This window comes from Anomaloglossus baeobatrachus, chromosome 1 (genome assembly GCF_048569485.1).
Source record: "Anomaloglossus baeobatrachus isolate aAnoBae1 chromosome 1, aAnoBae1.hap1, whole genome shotgun sequence".
Taxonomy (NCBI): Eukaryota; Metazoa; Chordata; class Amphibia; order Anura; family Aromobatidae; genus Anomaloglossus; species Anomaloglossus baeobatrachus.
In genome coordinates, this window is record NC_134353.1 from 737,911,812 (window position 1) to 737,934,873 (window position 23,062).

A 23,062-nucleotide genomic window follows, 5' to 3' on the forward strand; every position below is an offset into this window, starting at 1 on the left:
CTCCTAGTCAGGGCCCCTTCTCGGGTGGCGTGTCAACGAAGTCTTACCGTCACTCTGGCGACTCTCCAGCAGTTCGGGTGGATCATCAATTTCCCGAAATCCAAGTTGACGCCGACCCAATCACTGACTTACCTCGGGATGGAGTTTCATACCCTTCCAGCGTTAGTCAAGCTACCGCGGGACAAACAGCTTTCTCTGCAGGCGGGGGTGCAGTCACTTCTTCGGAGTCAGTCACACCCCTTAAGGCGCCTCATGCACTTCCTGGGGAAGATGGTTGCAGCTATGGAGGCAGTGCCATTCGCGGTGTTTCCCCCTCTGGCGATGCTGCCCAGAGTAATACGCAAGATCCGGTCCGACTGCCGTCGCGCCATTCTCGTCGCTCCAGACTGGGCGAGGCTGTCGTGGTATCCGGATCTGTGGCATCTCACGGTGGGTCAACCGTGGGCGCTTCCAGACCGCCCAGACTTGCTGTCACAAGGGCCGTTTTTCCATCTGAATTCTGTGGCCCTCAACCTGACTGAGTGGCCATTGAGTCCTGGCTCCTAGCGTCTTCAGGGTTATCTCAGGATGTCATTGCCACCATGAGACAAGCCAGGAAACCAACGTCCGCTAAAATCTATTACAGGTCTTGGCAAATCTTCTTATCCTGGTGCTCTGATAACGGTTTTCCTCCATGGCCGTTTGCTTTACCCACATTTCTTTCATTCCTACAATCTGGAATGGACAAGGGTTTGTCCCTCGGCTCTCTCAAGGGCCAAGTGTCGGCGCTCTCCGTGTTTTTTCAAAAGTGTCTAGCCAGGCTTCCGCAGGTCCGCACGTTCCTGCAGGGGGTTTGCCACATGGTTCCACCTTACAAACGTCCGTTGGAACCTTGGGATCTTAACAGGGTTCTGACGGCTCTTCAAAAGCCGCCTTTTGAGCCGCTGCGGGATGTCTCTCTCTCCCGTCTTTCTCAGAAGGTGGCCTTCCTGGTGGTAGTCACATCACTTCGGAGAGTGTCTAAGCTTGCAGCGCTGTCATGCAAAGCTCCCTTCCTGGTTTTTCACCAGGATAAGGTGGTTCTGCGTCTTGTCCCGGAATTTCTCCCTAAGGTGGTATCCCCTTTTCATCTAAATCAGGATATCTCCTTGCCTTCCTTTTGACCTAATCCAATTCACCAGTGTGAGAAGGATTTGCACTCTTTGGATCTAGTGAGAGCACTCCGGTTCTACGTGTCTCGCACGGCGCCCCTGCGCCGTTCAGACGCGCTCTTTGTCCTTGTCGCTGGCCAGCGTAAGGGCTCTCAGGCCTCCAAGTCAACCTTGGCTCGGTGGATCAAGGAACCGATTCTCGAGGCCTACCGTTCTTCTGGGCTTCCACTTCCTTCAGGGTTGAAAGCCCATTCTACCAGAGCCGTAGGTGCGTCCTGGGCTTTGCGGCACCGGGCGACGGCTCAGCAGGTGTGTCAGGCAGCTACGTGGTCTAGTCTGCACACTTTCACGAAGCACTATCAAGTGCATGCCTATGCTTCGGCAGACGCCAGTCTAGGTAGGCGAGTCCTCCAGGCGGCGGTTGTCCACCTGTAAGAGGGGGCCGTTTTCGGCTCCTTTTATTGAGGTATTCTTTTTCCCACCCAGGGACTGCTCTTGGACGTCCCAATTGTCTGGGTCTCCCAATGGAGCGACAAAGAAAAAGGGAATTTTGTTTACTTACCGTAAATTCCTTTTCTTCTAGCTCCTATTGGGAGACCCAGCACCCACCCCTGTGCCCTTCGGGCTGGTTGTTCTTTTGTGTACACATGTTGTTGATGTTGATTTGTTCTTATGGTTCATGGTCTTCAGTTCTCCGAACATCCTTCGGATTGAATTTACCCTAGACCAATTTATAAGTTTTCTCCTTCCTGCTTTTGCACCAAAACTAAGGAGCCCGTGATCCACGGGAGGGTGTATAGGCAGAGGGGAGGGGTTACACTTTTTTAAAAGTGTAATACTTTGTGTGGCCTCCGGAGGCAGAAGCTATACACCCAATTGTCTGGGTCTCCCAATAGGAGCTAGAAGAAAAGGAATTTACGGTAAGTAAACAAAATTCCCTTTTTTCAATATTCAAAAAAATCCCATAGTGTAAGCAACATTTTCCAATGCAAAATGAAATATAATTAAGCACCTGAACATCTGGAAATGGCCTCAAAAGTAATGAATACCCTACTTTTTGGTGTGGGCTTGCCATAGTCAGCCCAATCTGTGAGGCTGTCTTTTCAAAAAGGTCGCTGTTTGCAAGTATGCCTTTTCCTTTAGATCTTATTTGTTCAGTTAAATCTCCAATTCAGTTTTGGTGCGATATATTCAAAATGTGACCCAATGTTCCTGTTACCATAATCCTTCCAACCCTCTGGTCTGTAGTAATTTCCTTTGGATCGCATGGCTATATTGCCCATCTCTCCTTTATTTTCAAAAGATTTTTTTTACATGAAGTCCCAAAATGTAATTAAAGGTCTGTAATGTCAAGGGCATTTTTCCATATTCTTTAAATAACTAACTTCTAGTACAATTAATTTTTTTGTAAACTCCCAACCATCAAAGTGAGAACATTTTGCACAGTTGCATCGGTTTTCTTGTTGTTAGGGGGCAGTGAATTGGATTGCACATGCTAATGTTTGTACATTTGATTAGGATTTCCCACTGGGTACAGCCCTGAGAGACATGATGCAGTTAGCCCTCTGAGTTCCTCTCGCCTGTCTCTTGAGAAGCAGGTCCGAGCTGCCATGCAAGATTCTGAAAATGCCCGTCTGGAGCTTGAATCGAGACACAAACAAGGTGATTAGGAGCTCCTGGTTTGTCAGCAGATTTTCTCTTCGTATCCTACAGATATAGATTTATTTGCTTTATGTTTTATAACCAACATACAAAGTAAAATGTGGACAGTACACGTTAAATAAAAAGTGGACAAATCACATTAAAAACTTCTTATAAATATTTATATAAAATTTCAACAAAAGACTTAGAAGACGCTTATCACCTTAACCATGGTGTCTGATCTGCAGAGGGAGCTGAGCAGATATAATTTTGCGTGAATTGATTCAGTATAACTATATAATTCATTTTAATTGCTGTTCTTGGTGTGCTTAAGAGTCCAGTGGGACGTCCTATTGAACTGAATACAGATTCAGTAGGACTGCCCACTAGACTCCTGTGGATCTGTGGATGAGTCAGTAAGAACAATCAATTTCATTAATGCTAGTTTTATTACACCGTGCTACAGCCAAATTGGTTGAAAGATGAAAACCGTAAACAGTTCAAGTTAACTAATTTTTTGGTACTTGATTGGCACTAATTTTCAAGATTCAGAGAAGGTTGGATTACTTAGAACACCTTTCCTGCAGACTTAGAGAAAAATTGCATCTATTATTTCATCGTCATTGTGTTGTTACCAACTAGTCTATTAGATAATCTATTTAGTCTATTCAGCCTTCAGTATTCTATCATCTTAGGGTGACCTATCAAAAATGCCAATTCAGCTCTGATGACTTAATCCTAATTACAGTTGCATCACCTACTTTTGTAAATGCTCTGTGTAAGGTATACAGTTTAGGACTTAGCTTAAATTCTTAGCATAATGACATTTCTAATTTTTTTTTTTCATATCTGCCTCGTTCTTGCATTAACAAAGCAGATAGTTTTTGCTTCATATGCGGAGAAGTCATTTTTGCTTCACAAAGGCGGAACTTGACTACCATGATCAGAAAAGTTTACAAGCTGTATTTTGGCTGCTCAATCAGAGACCAGAACAAGAGTTGGACTCCACACTTATGCTGCAATAGATGTGCATCACCTCTTACCCAGTGGTCGCATAAGAAGAGGCAGTCTATGCTTTTTTCAGTCCCACTCATCTGGAGAGAGCCAACCAATCACACTACCAATGCTATTTCTGCATGGTACTCCCCATTAGGAAAGGGGTTTCCAGGAAGAAGTGGACTTTACAGTATCCAAATATTCCATCTGAAATATGCCCTGTACTACATACAGAGGAACTATTTGTTCCAAAAGCACCAGAAACCTTTTCAGTTGAGTCAAGTGAGAAAGAAGAGGGCACTTAGTGTCATGAAGCATCTTCCTCTCACGACCTAGACTTTCTGTCAGTAACTCTAAACCACACCTTATAACACAAAGTTATAGATTTGGATCATCCCAAGGTTAAGGCTATGTGTGCACGTGTGCGTATTACATGCAGTTACGCTGCGATCTGCAGCGCAGCGTAACTGCATGCGTTCTGCGTCCCCTGCACAGTCTATGGAGATTGTGCCGGAGCCGTGCGCACGTGGCATATTAGAACGCAGCGCTTCGGCATCTGCCCGAATCGCTGCGTTCTAAGAAGTGACATGTCACTTCTTCCGTGTGGTTTGCATGCTGTCTATAGGGAGAGGCAGCATGCAGAGCGCACGTTCTCTGCCGGCACCATGCGCTTCAGAACGGAGCTTTTCAGCTGCTCTCTGAAGCGCACCTTTTAGGTGCGGTGCAGAGCGCACACGTGCGCACATAGCCTAAGGCTGAGCTTAGGTTCCAGGCTACAGCCATGGAGTCTCTCAGTAGGTGATGTTCAGATATTTTTGTTCCACAGCCGTGATAAAGATCTGGTCCAATACTTCTTGATAGAGAGTGATCTTGTGGCATGTAACAACATCTACAGTTTAATAGAAGCTCTGAAGAGAAGTCCTAACCAGAGGAATGGAGGCTCTTTATTGATTCATCCAAAATAAGTCCAAAAGTCATCTTGCTTCATAATGGAAATGTGCAACCTTCAATTCCAGTTGGTTATGCAGTCCACATGAAAGAAACCTATGATGACATGAAAAGGCTGTTGAGGTGGCTGAACTACGACCAACATTTTTGGTGACTTAAAGGTGGTTAGCCTCTTACTTTGTCTCCAGGGTGGATACACAAAGTACTGCTGCTTTCTGTGGAACTGGGATAGTCTTGCTAGAGAATATCACTACAATTAAAGAGACTGGTCTCTTCAACATTCACTTTTGCGAAGGAGTAAAAATCTCCTGCTTCCATCACTTGTTGAGCCACATAAGATTTTGTTACCACCATTGCATATCAAGAATTTTTTAAAAACAATGGATAAAAAAACAAAAGCATTCAAGTATCTCAGTGATAAATTTCCAAGATTGAGTGAAGCAAAGTTAAAGGAAGAAGTCTTTATTGGACTTCGGATTCGTAAGCTTCTTCAAGATGAGGACTTTCTCTGTGGTAACTAATTTTTTGGGAAACTCGAGAGCAGATAACTATGAAGCGTTCATGGAAACATACAAGAATCTTGGCTGTAACATGTCCTTAAAGATTTCTTACATTCGCGTCTAAAAAAGATATCAGGGAAAATGGAATCCATCAATGCCTGCAGCAGATTACTGTTGGAGCATTGTAACGTATTATCCGATGCAGGAGACAAGCAAAAAGAGTTGTCACTGAATGAGGACCACATTTTGTAGTGCAAATCCTGTAACCATTTTTAATTCCACATTTTAGTTTTCTTTTTCGCTCCTAATTGGGAGACCCAGACAGTGTATAGCTACTGCCTCTGGAGGCCGCACAAAGAACTACACTTAAAAGTGTAAGGCCCCTCCCCTTCTGGCTATACACCCTCCCGTAGGAGTACGGATTCCTCAGTTTTAGCTTTGTGCGAAGGAGGTCAGACACGCACGCATAGCTCCATTGTTTTTAGTCAGCAGCAGCTGCTGACTATGTCGGATGGAAGAAAAGAGGGCCCATACAGGGCTCCCAGCATGCTCCCTTCTCACCCCACTGTATGTCGGAGGTGTTTGTAAGGTTGAGGTACCCATTGCGGGTACGGCGGCTGGAGCCCACATGCTGATTCCTTCCTCATCCCTTTTTACAGGGCTCTGGGTGAAGTGGGATTTACTGGTCTCCAGGCACTGAGACCGTGCTCCATCTACAGCCCCTGGAGAAGATGCTGGATGGAGCGGAGTACATCAGGGACATGGCCCTGCTTCCTCAAGGTACTCTGTGTCCCCGTGCATTTCGCGCTCACACCGCAGCATGCTGGGTGTTGTAGTGCGCCGGGGACATCAGCGCTGCGGCGCTTGTGCCATGGCCTCATTCAGCTTCGCTGAAGCAGGCACACTTTTGGGAAACGGTCGCGCCGGCCGCTGGGACTGCGGCGCGGCTGGCACTTGTGGTGCGCCGGGGACTTCAGCGCGGGCCGCGCTTTTACGGCGGCCGCGCTGATAACTCGAGTCCCCGGCTTTTGCGGCCTAGTTCCGTTCGTTCCCGCCCCCAGACCTGCCAGTCAGGAGAGGGGCGGGACGCTGGTCAGTGCATCAGCGCTGAGGGCTGGAGTCGTTTTTACATACTCCAGCCCTCACAATCGGCACAGAGGGGACACTGTTTCCCGCACTTTTGTTTGGGAACTCCCACGGACCGCCCCTCTCCACAGACGCCGGCAGCCATTCCTGCTGACACGCTGAGCTGCAGAGGGGAGCCGGGGAGACCCAGACAAGGAATTCTGCGCCTCTTACCCGCTATTCAGCGGGCGGTAAGCAGCCCTCAGGGCTCACCCCCTCTTGTGCCAGTAGTAATCTTAGTATTTTGTTCCTGCAAATACTTTGTACTGCATAGCGCTGGTCGCCCTTTGGCTATAGACTCTCTCACATTGCAGAGAGCCAACAGCATGTCGTCCACAAAACGCAAGGGTGCCAAGGCACAGACATTATATGCTTCCTGTACCGCATGTGGGACTTTTCTACCGGCAGGCTCCACTGACCCCCATTGTGTGCAGTGCTCGGCCCCTGCGGCACTTGCACAGTCGGGACCTCTGCTGGACGTGACCCAGGGTGTACCACCTGTGAATGCTGTCCAGGTGACAGGAACTGAGTTTACAGCTTTTGCTGACAGAATGTCTCTCACTATGTCACAAATTCTTGACACATTGCGAGCTAGGCCTGTACTTCAGGCCACGGACACTGTGCAATCATTGCCCCCTGGTCCCCCTCAGCTGAATTACCTCCAAGCTCCGGGACGGGCACATACACCTCAGGGTGAAGACTCTGACTCGGACGATGGCCCCAGGCAACCTAAGCGGGCTCGCTATGAGGGGCCTTCACATTCATCTCAATGGTCAGGATCCCAGCGAGATGAATCTATGGGTGATGAGGCGGACGTAACTGATCAGGATTCTGATCCTGGGACCGCTCTCAATCTAGATACACCAGATGGTGACGCCATAGTTAATGATCTTATAGCGTCCATCAATAAGATGTTAAATATTTCCCCACCAGCTCCTCTTGTAGAGGAGTCAGCTTCGCAGCACGAGAGAATCCATTTCAGATATCCTAAGCGTACATTAAGCACTTTTCTGGACCACGCTGACTTTAGAGACGCAATCCAGAAACCCCACGCTTATCCGGAAAGGCGTTTTTCTAAACGGCTTAAAGATACACGCTATCCTTTTCCCCCTGAGGTGGTCAAGGGTTGGACCCAGTGTCCAAAAGTGGATCCTCCAATTTCCAGGCTTGCAGCTAGATCCTTGGTTGCAGTTGAAGATGGAGCGGCACTTAAAGATGCCACTGACAGGCAGATGGAGCTCTGGCTGAAATCCATCTATGAAGCGATTGGAGCGTCGTTAGCGCCATCTTTTGCTGCCGTATGGGCACTCCAAGCTATCTCAGCCGGGCTTGTGCAAGTCGACTCAGTCACACGTGCATTTGCCCCGCAGGTAGCACCATTGACCTCGCAAATGGCGGCATTCGCGTCGTACGCGATTAATGCTGTTCTTGACGCTACAAGCCGCACGGCAGTGGCGTCAGCCAACTCCGTTGTTTTGCGTAGGGCCCTGTGGTTGAGACATTGGAAGGCAGATTCTCATTCCAAGAAGTGCTTAACCAATTTGCCTTTTTCTCGTGACCGATTGTTTGGAGAGCGTTTGGATGAAATCATCAAACACTCCAAGGGTAAGGACTCATCCTTACCGCAACACAGACAAAACAAACCCCAACAGAGGAAGGGTCAGTCTGGTTATCGGTCCTTTCGAGGACCGGGCAGGTCCCAATTCGCCTCGTCAAAAAAGACTCAAAAAGACCAGAGACGCTCAGATTCTTGGAGGTCTCAGTCACGCCCAAAAAGGACAGCCAGAGGAACCGTTGCCAAGACGGCGTCCTCCTGACTTGCAGTCTCCGATTCCCACACCCTCGGTCGGTGGGAGGCTTTCCCACTTTGGCGACATTTGGCTGTCACGCGTCAAAGACCGTTGGGTGAGGGATATTCTGTCTCACGGGTACAGGATAGAGTTCAGTTCTCGTCCGCCAACTCGTTTCTTCAGAACTTCTCCACCACCAGACCGAGCCGATGCTCTGTTGCAGGCGGTGGCCGCTCTAAAGGCGGAAGGAGTGGTGACCTCCGTCCCTCTTCAGGAACAAGGTCACGGTTTTTACTCCAATCTGTTTGTGGTCCCAAAAAAGGACGGATCGTATCGACCCGTCCTGGATCTAAAGTTGCTCAACAGACACGTAAAAGTCAGGAGGTTCCGGATGGAATCCCTACGCTCCGTCATAGCCTCAATGTCTCAAGGAGATTTTCTAGCATCAATAGATATCAAAGATGCGTATCTCCACGTGCCGATTGCGCCAGAGCATCAGCGTTTCCTACGCTTCGTCATACACGACGAACACCTGCAGTTCGTAGCGTTACCTTTCGGTCTGGCAACAGCCCCCCGGGTCTTCACCAAGGTCATGGCAGCAGTAGTAGCTGTTCTGCACGCGCAAGGTCACTCGGTCATCCCGTATCTAGACGACCTGCTTATAAAGGCACCCTCTCAAGAGGCATGCCAACACAGTCTGAAGGTGGCACTAGACACTCTCCAGAGTTTCGGGTGGATTATCAACTTTCCAAAGTCTCATCTAACCCCGACCCAATCTCTGACTTATCTTGGCATGGAGTTTCATACTCTCTCAGCGATAGTGAAGCTTCCACTGGACAAGCAGTGTTCACTACGGACAGGAGTGCAATCTCTCCTTCAGAGCCAGTCGCACTCACTGAGGCGCCTCATGCATTTCCTAGGAAAGATGGTAGCAGCAATGGAGGCGGTCCCGTTCGCGCAGTTTCATCTGCGCCCTCTACAATGGGACATTCTACGCCAATGGGATGGGAAATCGACGTCCCTCGACAAGACTGTCTCCCTCTCTCAGACTGCCAAGGACTCTCTGCGTTGGTGGCTTCTCCCCACCTCATTGTCACAGGGAAAGTCGTTCCTACCCCCATCCTGGGCAGTGGTCACGACGGATGCGAGCCTATCAGGGTGGGGAGCGGTGTTTCTCCACCACAGGGATCAGGGGACGTGGACTCAGGAAGAGTCCACCCTGCAGATCAATGTTCTGGAAATCAGAGCAGTCTATCTTGCTCTGCGAGCCTTCCAACAATGGCTGGAAGGCAAGCAGATTCGGATTCAGTCGGACAATTCCACGGCGGTGGCGTACATCAACCACCAAGGGGGAACACGCAGTCGCCAAGCCTTTCAGGAAGTCCGGCGGATTTTGACGTGGGTGGAAAGCAAAGCGTCCACCATATCCGCAGTTCACATCCCAGGCGTGGAAAACTGGGAAGCAGACTTTCTCAGTCGCCAGGGCATGGACGCAGGAGAATGGTCCCTTCACCCGGACGTGTTTCAGCAGATCTGTTGCCGCTGGGGGACGCCGGACGTCGATCTGATGGCGTCACGGCACAACAACAAGGTCCCAGTTTTCATGGCACGGTCTCACGATCACCGAGCGCTGGCGGCAGACGCCTTGGTTCAGGATTGGTCGCAATTCCGACTCCCCTATGTGTTCCCACCTCTAGCATTGTTACCCAGAGTTCTCCGGAAAATCAGGTCCGACTGCCATCGAGCCATTCTCGTCGCTCCAGACTGGCCAAGAAGGTCGTGGTACCCGGATCTGTGGCATCTCACGGTAGGCCAACCGTGGGCACTACCAGACCGTCCAGATTTGCTGTCTCAAGGGCCGTTTTTCCATCTGAATTCTGCGGCACTGAACCTGACTGTGTGGCCATTGAGTCCTGGATCCTAGCGGCCTCAGGTTTATCTCATGAAGTTGTTGCCACAATGAGACAGGCTAGAAAACCATCCTCAGCTAAGATCTATCACAGGACGTGGAAGATATTCTTAGCTTGGTGCTTGGCTCAGGGGTTTTCTCCCTGGCCATTTGCATTGCCAATTTTTCTTTCCTTCCTGCAGTCTGGGTTGGAAAAAGGTTTGTCGCTTAGCTCTCTTAAGGGTCAAGTCTCCGCGCTATCCGTATTCTTTCAGAAGCGCTTGGCACGGCTTTCTAAAGTACGCACGTTTCTCCAAGGAGTTTGTCATATCGTTCCTCCTTACAGACGGCCATTGGAACCCTGGGATCTAAACAAGGTTCTCATTGCTCTCCAGAAGCCGCCTTTCGAGCCTTTGAAAGAGGTTTCCCTTTCTCGGCTTTCACAAAAAGTAGTTTTTCTTGTGGCGGTCACGTCTCTTCGAAGAGTGTCCGAGCTAGCGGCGTTATCTTGCAAATCTCCCTTCCTGGTGTTTCACCAAGACAAGGTAGTACTGCGTCCAATTCCAGAGTTTTCTCCCAAGGTGGTTTCTTCCTTTCATCTCAATCAGGATATCACTTTGCCATCTTTGTGTCCGCATCCAGTTCACCAATTTGAAAACGGTTTACATCTGTTGGACCTGGTGAGAGCACTCAGGATTTACATTTCTCGCACGGCGTCTCTACGCCGTTCTGATGCGCTCTTTGTCCTAGTCGCTGGTCAGCATAAGGGATCGCAAGCTTCCAAATCCACCCTGGCGCGGTGGATCAAGGAACCAATTCTTCACACATACCGTTCTGCTGGGCTTCCGATTCCATCTGGACTGAAGGCCCATTCTACCAGAGCCGTGGGTGCGTCCTGGGCATTGCGGCATCAGGCTACGGCTCAGCAGGTGTGCCAGGCGGCTACCTGGTCGAGTCTGCACACGTTTACCAAACACTATCAAGTGCATACCTACGCTTCGGCAGATGCCAGCCTAGGTAGACAGGTCCTTCAGGCGGCGGTGGCCCACCTGTAGGAAAGGGCTGTCTGACAGCCCGTTCATGTGGTATCTTTTTACCCACCCAGGGACTGCTTTTGGACGTCCCACTGTCTGGGTCTCCCAATTAGGAGCGAAAAAGAAGAAGGGAATTTTGTTTACTTACCGTAAATTCCTTTTCTTCTAGCTCCAATTGGGAGACCCAGCACCCGCCCTATTTGTTCTTAGGGTTTCGTTTTTCGGGTGCACATGTTGTTCATGTTGTTTCTTAAGTTCTCCGATCTTGTTATCGGATTGAATTTGTTTTTGAAACTGTTATTGGCTTTCCTCCTTCTTGCTTTGGTACTAAAACTGAGGAATCCGTACTCCTACGGGAGGGTGTATAGCCAGAAGGGGAGGGGCCTTACACTTTTAAGTGTAGTTCTTTGTGCGGCCTCCAGAGGCAGTAGCTATACACTGTCTGGGTCTCCCAATTGGAGCTAGAAGAAAAGGAATTTACGGTAAGTAAACAAAATTCCCTTCTTTCGAATTGTTGCCAAGTTTCCTCTAAATAACTGGCATAACAAATATTATGCAACTTTATTTTTGCAAAAATAGTAATGTTTCAAACTACTGAAACGTTTATGCATGAATTATATATATCCATTAAAGGAAAACTCTTTGATATAGAAACAAGAGACAACTAAAATTTTTGTTGTTGTGTTCAATTTGAATTCAGGAGGTAAAAATCATTAGGAAATAGCTCAATTTCAACTGAAACTGAACATATGTAGAGCAGTGTTATTTATTTTTGATATATTTAGGTATATGTGTGAAAGCTCAATATTGCCTTGGACTTCTTGACTTCAAAGATTGTAGCATATGCAAAGTTTTTAGTATGAGCTGCAGTGGTAGAATGTAAGATGCTGTGAGTGCATTTTTAGTACTGTAATCTCATGTGGATATCATTAAGTGATATACAGAAAAGTGCATATCTGATCATCTTTCTCTCGTTTTACCCAGTGCCTGCAAAACACCTATCTGAAGGGCATCTACGGCAGAAACCCGATGGTCAACAGTCTCCATGTCATACATCGCAGGCTTCGTCACACCTAAAAAGTCAACGTGTTGTCACTTTGGCTCAGCATATCAGTGTATGTCTCTATTACCCTGCTGTTTCTAGGGATATTTCCTGATTGTGTTATGTGGTTAAATCAGTTACTACTCATCGTTGGCGTTATACTTCTGTAATATGGTAAATGATACTAGTATGCTCAGTTCATACATTGCCTTAGAGGGAATCTGTCACTTGATTTTTGTCTTCTAATCTAAGGGCAGCATTATGTAGAGCGAGAAACCCTGATACTAGAGCAGTGTCACTCCTCTGCATGCTACAGTTTTGATAAAATCAGTTTTATCAGCAGGAAATTATAACCTGAGAACTAGTAAAGCAGCTATCCTGTAGTCTTCCATATTCATGAGCCCTGCATAACTCCACCCCCACCACTGATTGACAGCTTCTTGCCTACACAATGTGTGCACAGAGTGCTGCCAATCAGTGGTGTGGGTGGGGTTCTACAGAGCTCTGGTTTCAGAAAATTGGTAGATCTGCAGCAGATTAAAACAGGGATTTTATCAAAATTGCAGAAACCAGCCCAGTAAGTGTCATATTGATAGAATCAGTCTTTGCCCCCCTACACTATGCTCTTCTCAAATGAGTTAGCAAAAACTTGGTGACAGGTTCACTTTAATATATCTTAATAGAACTCATCCAATGCAGAACGCATGCTTTCTAGAACAGATTCTATTTAGTTAGATTGAAAGCAAGGCAGTACTGTGCTAGTTAATAAAGTTAAATGTCTTCATATTATTGAAATTGTTTTTGTGCTTGAAATGCAATTTTCAGCCATTGCATGTTGGCTCTCATTTTAGGAGGTTATTACACAGGACTACACCCGAAATCATCCGCAGCAGCTGCACCCTCAAATTCCACCACAGATTTATTATGCTGGATGTTCAGTACTTGATCTAAGGCAGAACCCCAGTGATACCGTCCATCAGCAACAAGAACAGAGTCAGGCAGCGAGGATATCTCCTGGGAACAATACAGACAAAAGGTAGGTGGTGTTTGATGAGCTTGAGGTGGGTTATACAAAACATAAGGTGGGGGCACATACCAGAAGTTATAAAATGTGATATTAGCCATACAAAATGAGTTTGTATCATGGATCTAGCCATCATAGTATCACCTCTTTATAAATGTCTATCTGTGAACCTTTAAATGAAAGATCCAGATTGTCCAGGACATTGACATAGACTTCTAAGCCTGTATTTTTACCAGAACTGTAGTATTTCCCATGAAACATAATTAGATCCTACAAGTGTAGTTCAATCTCATGTGTGCAGTACATGAACCTGAGCTTCATTGATCCATAGATCACCAGATCAAAACAAAGCATCTACGTTGAGTGGCTCAGAAGACGGTATCGACCCCATTTCTCCACCAGAGGGCATGGGACAACCAGAGTATTCTAGAAGTTCCACATATACCACATTATATAGAGAGGGAGAGCAAACAGAACCAAGGTAATGCACTCTCACAGCATGCCAGCCTACTTTTCCATCAGTATTCAGTCATACTTTCCCTTCAGATTGCTTTTCCAACTGTTTTTTGATGAGAACGTCCGCTACTAATGGAGGTGGGAATAGAATAGAAGATGCTAAGATTTTGGGGGATAATACTAATAATACTTTAACAATTTCCACTGCAGAGTTTGTCGTTTTTAGCCCTTCTGCTAGGACATCAGGCGTTTTCTTTGCACATTCACCTGATTAACAAATAGAGATGGAGTTTGTTATGGATTCCCATATGACAAGAATTTCATCCTGAAAGGGAACCTGGCAGCTGATGCATGCTGCCTGAACCACGAGCAGCATATATCGGACCATGGCTGTATGATTTCACCTGTATATGATTAACTCTAAAGCGCTGCAGTGTTTAACAGATAAACCTAGTTGGACAGGTGGGTCCTGGTGGCTTCTTCCTGCCCGCTGCCAGTGAATGATAGGCCTCCCTGCATGCACTTGTAGACGGAGACTTGTCCAGGGGACCAGGTGGGGAGAATGCACTGGGGATCTGCCTGTATGATGTTTCCCATGTGACTCGGTCCCCAGTGGCTTTTAAACTAATTTTCTCTGAATTGGTGCAAGGTCAAACATGTAGAACTGAAATCATGCAGCCGCGATTTGTTAAATACTGTCCATGGATCGGGCAGCGTATATCCGCTGTTAGGTTTCCTTTAAGGAGCTCTCCATTTTAAGTCACTATATAAACTGGGGAGGGGGAAACTGGCATATGATATGGGAAGGCTTTTATAAAGAAGGTTTAGTTTTTGGAATACAATGTTACTTTATAATTTAGAGAAGATATAGTAAGGGCCTTTATTATGGGCAAATTTAATAATCAAATGTGCTGCCTGTATAACAGCCAAGTAAAATAGTACAAGGAATAGATAATGTAGAACATTGTAAACCTCTAATTTAGGTATATAATTCTTCCAACAGACGTCTCGTTCTGTCTGCATTTCCATTTTACCGTTTTCTATGGACTCACAAGTGAAAGACTTATTCTATTTCCTTCGACCTCCTACTGTCATAATGATCTCTACATTTCTCTTCTAATTCTTTCAACTTCTAAAAAAAAATGTGTGCATGCTTCATGATAGAAAATATGTATTTTGTTATATTCAAAACTGTTTTCTTAAGTATGTGAAACCTTTGCAACCATTGTTATTCTCCAAGTTTTAAAATATCAAAAATTAAATAATTACAAATCTTACTGAAATGAAATCCTACAATTTTACTAATTCGTCCATAATGTGGACTTAATAGCGTTGTCCGGGTTTAAGAAAAAGATTGTATAACAGCAGGGACTTTTATTAAGAAAAGCAGTCTAAGTAACAGAATTAAGGGATGTTCACACAGAGTTTTTGGTGTGGATTCCGAGAAAACACACCCATAGTTTGTCACTTTTCTTTACATGTATTTTCTAAAGTGTGATAGAAAAAAAGATGAGGTCAATTCATTGGCTCGTTTTCCACTTGTAAATCGCGGTATGTTGTCCGGTTTTTGACAACTTTTTTGTAGCAGACACACACTAATAATACTCAGCCCCATATTATAGTTAAAAACACACAAAAAACACCCTGAAAATATTCAAAACCGCATAAAAAAAACGAGAGTCCTTCAAAAACAGAGCTAAAAATGTGTCTTCAAGAAACAGATTTTAGATTAAAACTTTTCAATGAGAAAAATCCATGTATAAAAACTGTGCGAACATATTTCTGTGCCAAAGTCCACAAAAAACCCACTCCAGATTTGATTGCAAAAAAATTCCCATCCATGTGAATTGGAGAACACACCAGTGCACGTGATGGATTCTGTTTTTAACCTGTTACAAAAAGCTACATGATACATTGTCCACATGAAAGTCACGAAAAAACACATTTTGCATCAGTTTGGTATATTTAAAGTGTTTGTGAGGTTTTTGTGTTGGAAACATGCCAAATTCTGATTCTAAACCTCATATTGTAAGTAAAAATGTATGAAACTCTAGGCTGACGGAAAGCATCAATAACCTTCATTACTACAAAACCACATCAAAATCCACATCTTTTTGGAGTGGTTTTAGATGGGGATATTTCAGCTAGATAACTCCATGTTAAAAACTAATTTGAGAGCATACATACCCTTGAGGAAGAATGGGGGGGAGAGAAAGAGTACCTCAACTGGAACAACACTGTGCACTGAATTTGCAGGCCCACCAGCAGGCTTGTCAAGGAAATCCGCACTTAAAATTGAAAGAATCAGCACAAGATTCAGTCAATAATTCAGTACCATTACAGCCTCTTGAAATATACACCTTCAAAAATGATTTACATGACAATAGGGCACATACCCTTTAAATGAACCACAGCTTCTTGTTTTCAGAAATGCTTATGCCACCCAAGCGTCATGCGTTTCCAGATTAGTTTTCTACACTGCTTCAGTGTTGATGGCATTGCTGTAAAACAGTTGCTATGTACATTATATTAGACATAGAAGGAGATTATTGGGTACAATGGGCAGGAACAGGTTGTGTCTAAAAGTACTGTACCCGCAATTGAGAGAATTAATAACTTTATCTCAGATGAAAATCTTTATCACGAACAGTCAGTCATTAACCCTGGTGCGCGGTGCTCTCATCACAGCTTGCTATTGTGCTTCAAAATCACCCACTTGTACTTTCTTACATTTTTACTCAGGGACTCGGGCAGTTGAGGCTTCTGTAAACCATATAGCTATACTGATGGTATATTTGTATTGCAGTATTTGTATGTAACCAAGATACTCTAAAAGGACCTGATAATGGTATATTAGGGATGTATTTGTTATATCCATATGTATATATACATATAGATATGTTTGTGTGTGTGTGTGTATATATATATATATATAATATATATATATATATGTGTGTATATAATATACTGTACATACATACATACATACATACATACATACATACATACATTGAACAAAAATATAAAAACATGTACACGCAAGGCCTTTTTCTCTCAAATATTGTTCACAAATTTGTTTAAATGTATATTAATGAGCACTTCTCCTTTGCGGAGATAATCCATCCAATTCATAGGTGTGGCATATCAAGATGTTGATTAGACAGCATGAGACAGGTGCGCCTTAGGCTGGCGACAAACAGCAACTCTAAAATATGCAGTTTTACAATATTGAGAGAGCCTAGTAGGGTCAGAAACCAAGTCCTTATCTGGTGTAACCACCATTTGCCTCACAGTGTGATACTTCTCCTTCACATAGAGTTAATCAGGTTGTTGATTGTGGCCTGTGGAATGTTGGTCCACTCCGATTCAATGACTATGCAAAGTTGCTGGATATTGGCAGGAACCTGAACACACTCTCATAATTGCTGATCCAGAGCTTCCCAATTTCTCAGTGGGTAACATGTTCAGTGAGTATGCTGGCCATGCAAGAACTGGGATGTTTTCAGCTTCTAGGCGTTTTGTACAGATCTTTCCAACATGGGGCCGTGCATTATCATGCTGCAACATGAGGTGATGGTCGTGGATGAATGGCAGAACAATGGGCCACAGGATCTTGTCACGGTAACTCTGTGCATTCAAAATGGCATCAATAAAATGCATCTGTGTTTGTTGTCCATAACATAAGCCTGCCTATACCATACCTCCACTGCCACCATGGGACACTCAATTCACAACTTTGACATCAGCAAACCACTTACATACATGATGCCATACATACAGTCTGCCAACTGCCCTGTACAGTGACAACCAGGATTCATCTGTGAAGAGAATACCCCATTGTGCCAGACACCATTAAATATGAGCAGTTGCCCACTCAAGTCGGATACAACGACAAACTACAGTTAGGTGGAGACCCCGATGAGGACGACGAGCAGAAGATCAGCTTCCCTGAGACTATTTCTGACAGTTTGTGCAGAAATTCTTTGCTTATGCAACGATTGTTGCAGCAGCTGTCTGGGGGGCCGGTCTCAGATGATGTTGGAGGTGAAGATGCTGAATGTTGAGGTCCTGGGCTCGTGTGGTTACATGTGGTCTGCAATTGTGAGGCCATTTATCTGTACTGTCAAATTTTCTGAAACGCCTTTGAGGACAGCTTATGAAAGAGAAATGAACATTCAATTCATCAGCAACGGCTCTGGTGGACATTCCTGCAGTCAGCATGCCGATTGCATGCTCACTCAAAACTTGACATCAGTGGCATTGTGCTGTGTGAGAAAACTGCACATTTTAGAGTGGCCTTTTATTATGGTCACCCTAAGGCACACATACATGTGCAATAATCATACTGTCTAATCAGCATCTTGCTATGCCACACTTGTGATGTTGATGGATAATCTCAGCAAAGTAAAAGTGCTCAGTAACACGGATTTAGACAAATTTGTGAACAATATCTGAGAGAAAAAGTTCTTTGTACATAGAAAGAGTTTTAGATCCTTGAGCTCAACTCATGAAAAATAGGAGCACAAACAAATGTGTGTGTGTCTGTGTGTGTGTCTGTGTGTGTGTGTGTGTGTGTATATATATATATATATATATATATATATATATATATATATATATATATATATATATATAATATATATTCGGCACAGTCACTACATATGGAACTGTGCCTGCAGTTATTGCCTCTTCAGTCTCCTTATTGCAATCATCATATTATATAGCACTGTGTACTCACAATTGTTAATTTTTCCATTCCAGCCAGTTAATTCTTCTCTTTTCCATTAAGGTCTACGACATCACATGATTAAGAACAGACTAGCTGAATCCTTCTAATTTCTATTTAGAAACATAAAATTAACTTTCCCTGCATATGTCATCGCTCTCCATCTCCTGACCTACCTCTGCTTCTCCTAATGCCAGGGACTTTGCATTGATAACTCATGCAGGAAAAATAGACTTTCAGTTTTTCTTAGCGCTTAGAAGGATTACAGTTTGTCTGTTTTTACACATTGTGTAATGTCAGAAAACTTATGGAAAAGAAGAATTAACTGGGTAGAAGGGCAAAATGAACAATTGAAAGTACACAATGGTATATAATATGTTGACTGCAATATCTTAAGAGGAGTGATTTTTTTTTAAGAAAAAAGCGTTTTGTCAGCTAGTAACCATCCTGTCTGGTAGTCCTGCATATTCATGAGTTCTTTATAGCAGTGACCTAACAACTGATTTACACCTTTTTGTGTATACTGTGCATAGGCAGAAAGAGGCAATCGGTGGTGTGAGAGTGGTTATAAGAATACAGAAAATATCAATTTAGAGAACTGGTAGAGCTGCAGCAGATAAATCATTGATTTTATCAGAACTGCAGCAAAACAGCCCAGTAAGTGATACATAACTAGAATGGGAGTCGCTGTCCCTGTATCCTGCTGCACTCAGATGGAGTAGCTAAAACTGGTAACAGACTTCCTGTAAGAAACTGCTAGTGAGGTCATATTCTGTGCAACCTGAGACATGTGGATTGTGCGAGATAAAAGAGCAAGAAGAGGGAAAAAAGCCAACGGTAGTACCAATCTGAGAAGTTTACACATTCCACTGGTCCTCTATTTTAAGCATTGACCGTATACTTATGCATTCACCGCCAGTGGCCACATTTGAGAATGGGAAGTAATGGTGGCTCTAGTTCTTACATGGTGTCTAATTCTTTTAAATGCATGAAAAGCTATATACATATATTTATTAAATTGCACATTTTACTTAGTGGTTTGTTTCCATGTGAGACACTGTATCGCCCCTATTGTTTTGTTCTAAATAAATTACATATGTCTTTCTTTTTGCAGGATGGGTTCGAAATCTCCAGGGAACAACTCACAACCCCCAGCGTTCTTCAGTAAGCTGACTGAGAGCACCTCTGCTATGGTTAAATCCAAGAAACAGGAGATCATTAAAAAGCTTAGTACAACCAACAGGAATGAGCCAGAGTATAGTAAGAGTTTCCATGTTTTTTTCACAAGGAGGAATTGGAATGGGAATTGGGGGATGGTGGTCACCTTGTGCTATTCTGGAACTTACAGCAAGTGTTAACTGGTCCGGATGGTCCTTTGGGCCAACGTTTGATGAACAGAGATTTATATGTTTTACAAATACAGATGTATAAAAAGACAGGGGGCTCACTCCTAATAGTTTCCATAGACTTGGCTTGTATAGGATTTATAAATAAGGACATATGCAGAGAGGACGTGCTCCCTACAAGTGGAGGGATTTATGTATAAAGGACTCTAGTAGGTTTATAGTTTGACAATCTGTTCATCTAGTGCCATAGACCGAACATGCATAGACGGTGACAGAACATTTCTATAGGAATAGCTTTGTTCCTTAGGTCCACGGAGTACAAACTGAACTGTCCATGGCCACAAATCTATCAACGACTTGTCTGGTTCACTCTCCATTTACAAACCTCACATTAAAGGGAAACTGTCACCATGTTTTTGCAACTTTATCTGAGCACAACATAATATGACAAAATAGACCATTTTTCCGGCAATGTGTCACTAGGCTGCATAGTGTAGTTTTCTTTATCGTTCCTATGGGAGACCCAGACATTGGGTGTATAGCTTCTGCCTCCGGAGGACACACAAAGTACTACACTCAAAAGTGTAGCTCCTCCCTCTGAGCTTATATACCCCCTGGAGAACCAGATCTAGCCAGTTTATCGCTTTGTGTCAGGAGGCATACATCCACACATGCATTCTCATCTGATTTTTCATTTTTGGAAAGAGTTTGAAGAAAAGTGGGTCCAAGCCTGGACCCCCGGCATGTCCCTTCTCACCCCACTGTGTCGGCGGTGCTGTTAAGGTTGATTCCAAGGCTGGAGCCTTACCTGCCGTGCTCCTTCACCATCCCTCTGGGCTCTGGCTTGAAGTGGGAGCCAGCACGGTTCTCCATGCTTTGCAGGAGACCGGTCTCCATCCGCAGCCCTTCAGGATCCTGCTGGACCGGAGCACTCGCCCCCAGGGACTTGGAACCCTGCGTCTCAGCAAGTTAAGTACCTGAGACGTTTATATATGGGAGTCCCTTGTACTTTATTGTTGTGGGAGAGTGTGCTGAGTGATTTTTGTGACATTTCCGGCGGGTTCTCTGGCTGTCGCCTGAGAACCGCGCCGATGGTGCCTGCGCGCCAGCCGCACCGCTCAAATTTAGGCCCCGGCTTCGCCGGAGGCCTACTTTCGGTTTCACTGCCTTCGCATGTCATTCATGCAGAGGGACAGTGCGGCTCCACCCAGCGGCCGTTCTGCACAGGGGAGGGACACTCCTCACTGAGTACATGTCTCCTCCCCTGTAGGTCTCTATGGCCCTCCAGATCCCGCTCTGAGTGAGTCCCGCCCCCTCTCTTCGCTCCAGCGCTATTTTCTCAGCGTTCTTCCCTGCGATCAGCGCTGGCTGCAGCATCCCTGCTGAGGTGCTTGGGGGTCCGGGCTTTGGGATCTGGAGGGCACACAAACCGCTCCAGCGGTCTGGTAAGCCACAACCTCCGGTTGTGGACCTTCTGTATATACTCTCTGGGGGTCATTCTGGCAGAGCCCCCACTTCAGCAGCATGTCTCACACGAGGAGCATGGCTCCAAAGCTGTATTCAGTATGCACTGCATGTAAGCTCCTACTGTCTGAACCGAGCACTTACCCACATTGTGATGCCTGCTCTAACCTGACGATGCCTCAGCCTGGAGTCGCATCCCCAGTGGTCTCTCCGGCTGCTCCGGCTCCTGTGGCTGAACCCCCGGCTTGGGTAGAATCCTTATCTAGGTCTATCTCCCAGTCTTTTGCCGACTCCATGGGACAGCTGTCCAGGACTTTGCTGAGCATGCATCAGCCCCCTTCACAGGGTGCCTCTGCTGCTAGGGCTCTCTCAGTGGAGCTCACAGAGGATTCATCATCTGGTCCCAGACCCCGTCCTCCTAAAAGGAGACGCAGGGCTCCCTCTTCTTCCTCGTCCCGCGGCTCTGTTTCAGACGCTGACTCACGGGACGAGGAGGATGCCTTTACAGGGGGCTCGGAGGCTAACTCCATGTGCCCCATTGATCTGTCCGAAAGTGACTCAGATGTTAGTGATTTGATTGCGTCCATTAATTCTGTACTGGATCTCAATCCGCCAGTATCAGAAGAGCAGCCCTCTTTGGCAGAAAAGCACCAGTTTACCTCGCCTAAGAGGACAAAGAGTGTGTTCTTTAACCACTCCAGTTTTCAGGCCGCTGTGTCCAAGCCTAGGGCCTGTCCTGACAAACGCTTCCCAAAGCGTGGTTCTGATGACCGGTTTCCATTTCCACCTGAGGTGGTCAAGGAGTGGGCTCATTCACCAAAGGTAGACCCTCCGGTGTCTAGGCTATCAGCCCGGACCGTTGTATCAGTGGCTGATGGCACCTCTCTTAAGGATTCCACTGACCGCCAGGTCGACCTTCTGGCCAAATCTGTATATGAGGCGGCAGGGGCCTCGTTCTCCCCAACTTTTGCAGCAGTGTGGGCTCTCAAAGCCATCTCTGCTTCTCTAGAGGAGATGCATTCCCTCGCCAGGGAATCTATGCCCGAAATGGTTGCTTTAACTTCCCAAGCTTCAGCTTTTTCATCCTATGCTGGAGGCTTCTCACCGCACTGCGGTGGCTTCGGCTAATTCCCTCGCTATCCGCAGGATCCTGTGGCTTCGAGAGTGGAAGGTAGATGCTTCCTCGAAGAAGTTCCTTGCTGGACTCCCTTTTGCTGGGTCCAGGCTGTTTGGTGAACAGCTGGATGAAATTATTAAAGAGGCTACTGGTGGGAAGAGTACTTCCATGCCACAAACCAAACCCAGGAAACCTGTCCAGGGTAGGAATCAGTCGAGGTTTCGTTCCTTTCGTTCCTCCAACTGGTCGTCCTCTAAGCCCTCGGCCTCGTCCACTAACTCAGCCAAGGACCAAAAATCCAGCTGGCGCACAAAAGCGCGTCCACAGAAGACCGCAGGAGCTGCTGCCACTAAGGCAGCCTCCTCTTGACTATCTGTCCGCGCCAGCAACGTCCTTAGTCGGTGGCAGGCTCTCCCACTTTGGCGACGTATGGTTTCGACACGTCTCCGATCAGTGGGTGCGGGATATCATCTCCCACGGCTACAGGATAGAATTCTCTTCCAGCCCGCCAAACAGATTTTTTTCTGTCAACTCCCCCCTGCTCCAAGGCCGCCACCTTCTCTCAGGCCGTGGCATCCTTGCAGGCCAACGGAGTAATTGTACCGGTTCCCGCCCGGGAACGGTTCAGAGGTTTCTACTCAAATCTCTTCCTAGTCCCCAAAAAGGACGGTTCCTTCCGGCCCATCCTGGATCTCAAGCTTCTCAACAAGCATGTTCAGGTGCGGCATTTTCGCATGGAGTCTCTGCGGTCAGTCATTGCCTCAATTACCTGGCATCCATCGACATCAGAGATGCCTATCTGCATGTGCCAATTGCAGTTTCACACCAGCGTTGG

General features: G+C 45.9%; 1 protein-coding gene across 16 annotated transcripts in view; it reads left to right on the forward strand.

The window, feature by feature from the left end:
- NCOR2 (nuclear receptor corepressor 2) overlaps nt 1-23,062 on the forward strand; it is a 601,679-nt gene that overhangs the window by 559,507 nt on the left and 19,110 nt on the right. For 12 of the 16 annotated variants that reach the window (XM_075322517.1, XM_075322568.1, XM_075322586.1 and 9 more), the window contains exons 39-43: nt 2,649-2,792; nt 12,037-12,167; nt 12,946-13,130; nt 13,450-13,599; nt 19,415-19,560. In XM_075322517.1, coding sequence (XP_075178632.1) covers nt 2,649-2,792; nt 12,037-12,167; nt 12,946-13,130; nt 13,450-13,599; nt 19,415-19,560 — 756 coding nt within the window. The remainder of the gene's footprint in view (nt 1-2,648; nt 2,793-12,036; nt 12,168-12,945; nt 13,131-13,449; nt 13,600-19,414; nt 19,561-23,062) is intronic. The other 4 variants (XM_075322580.1, XM_075322600.1, XM_075322607.1 and 1 more) reach the window with 4 other exon arrangements.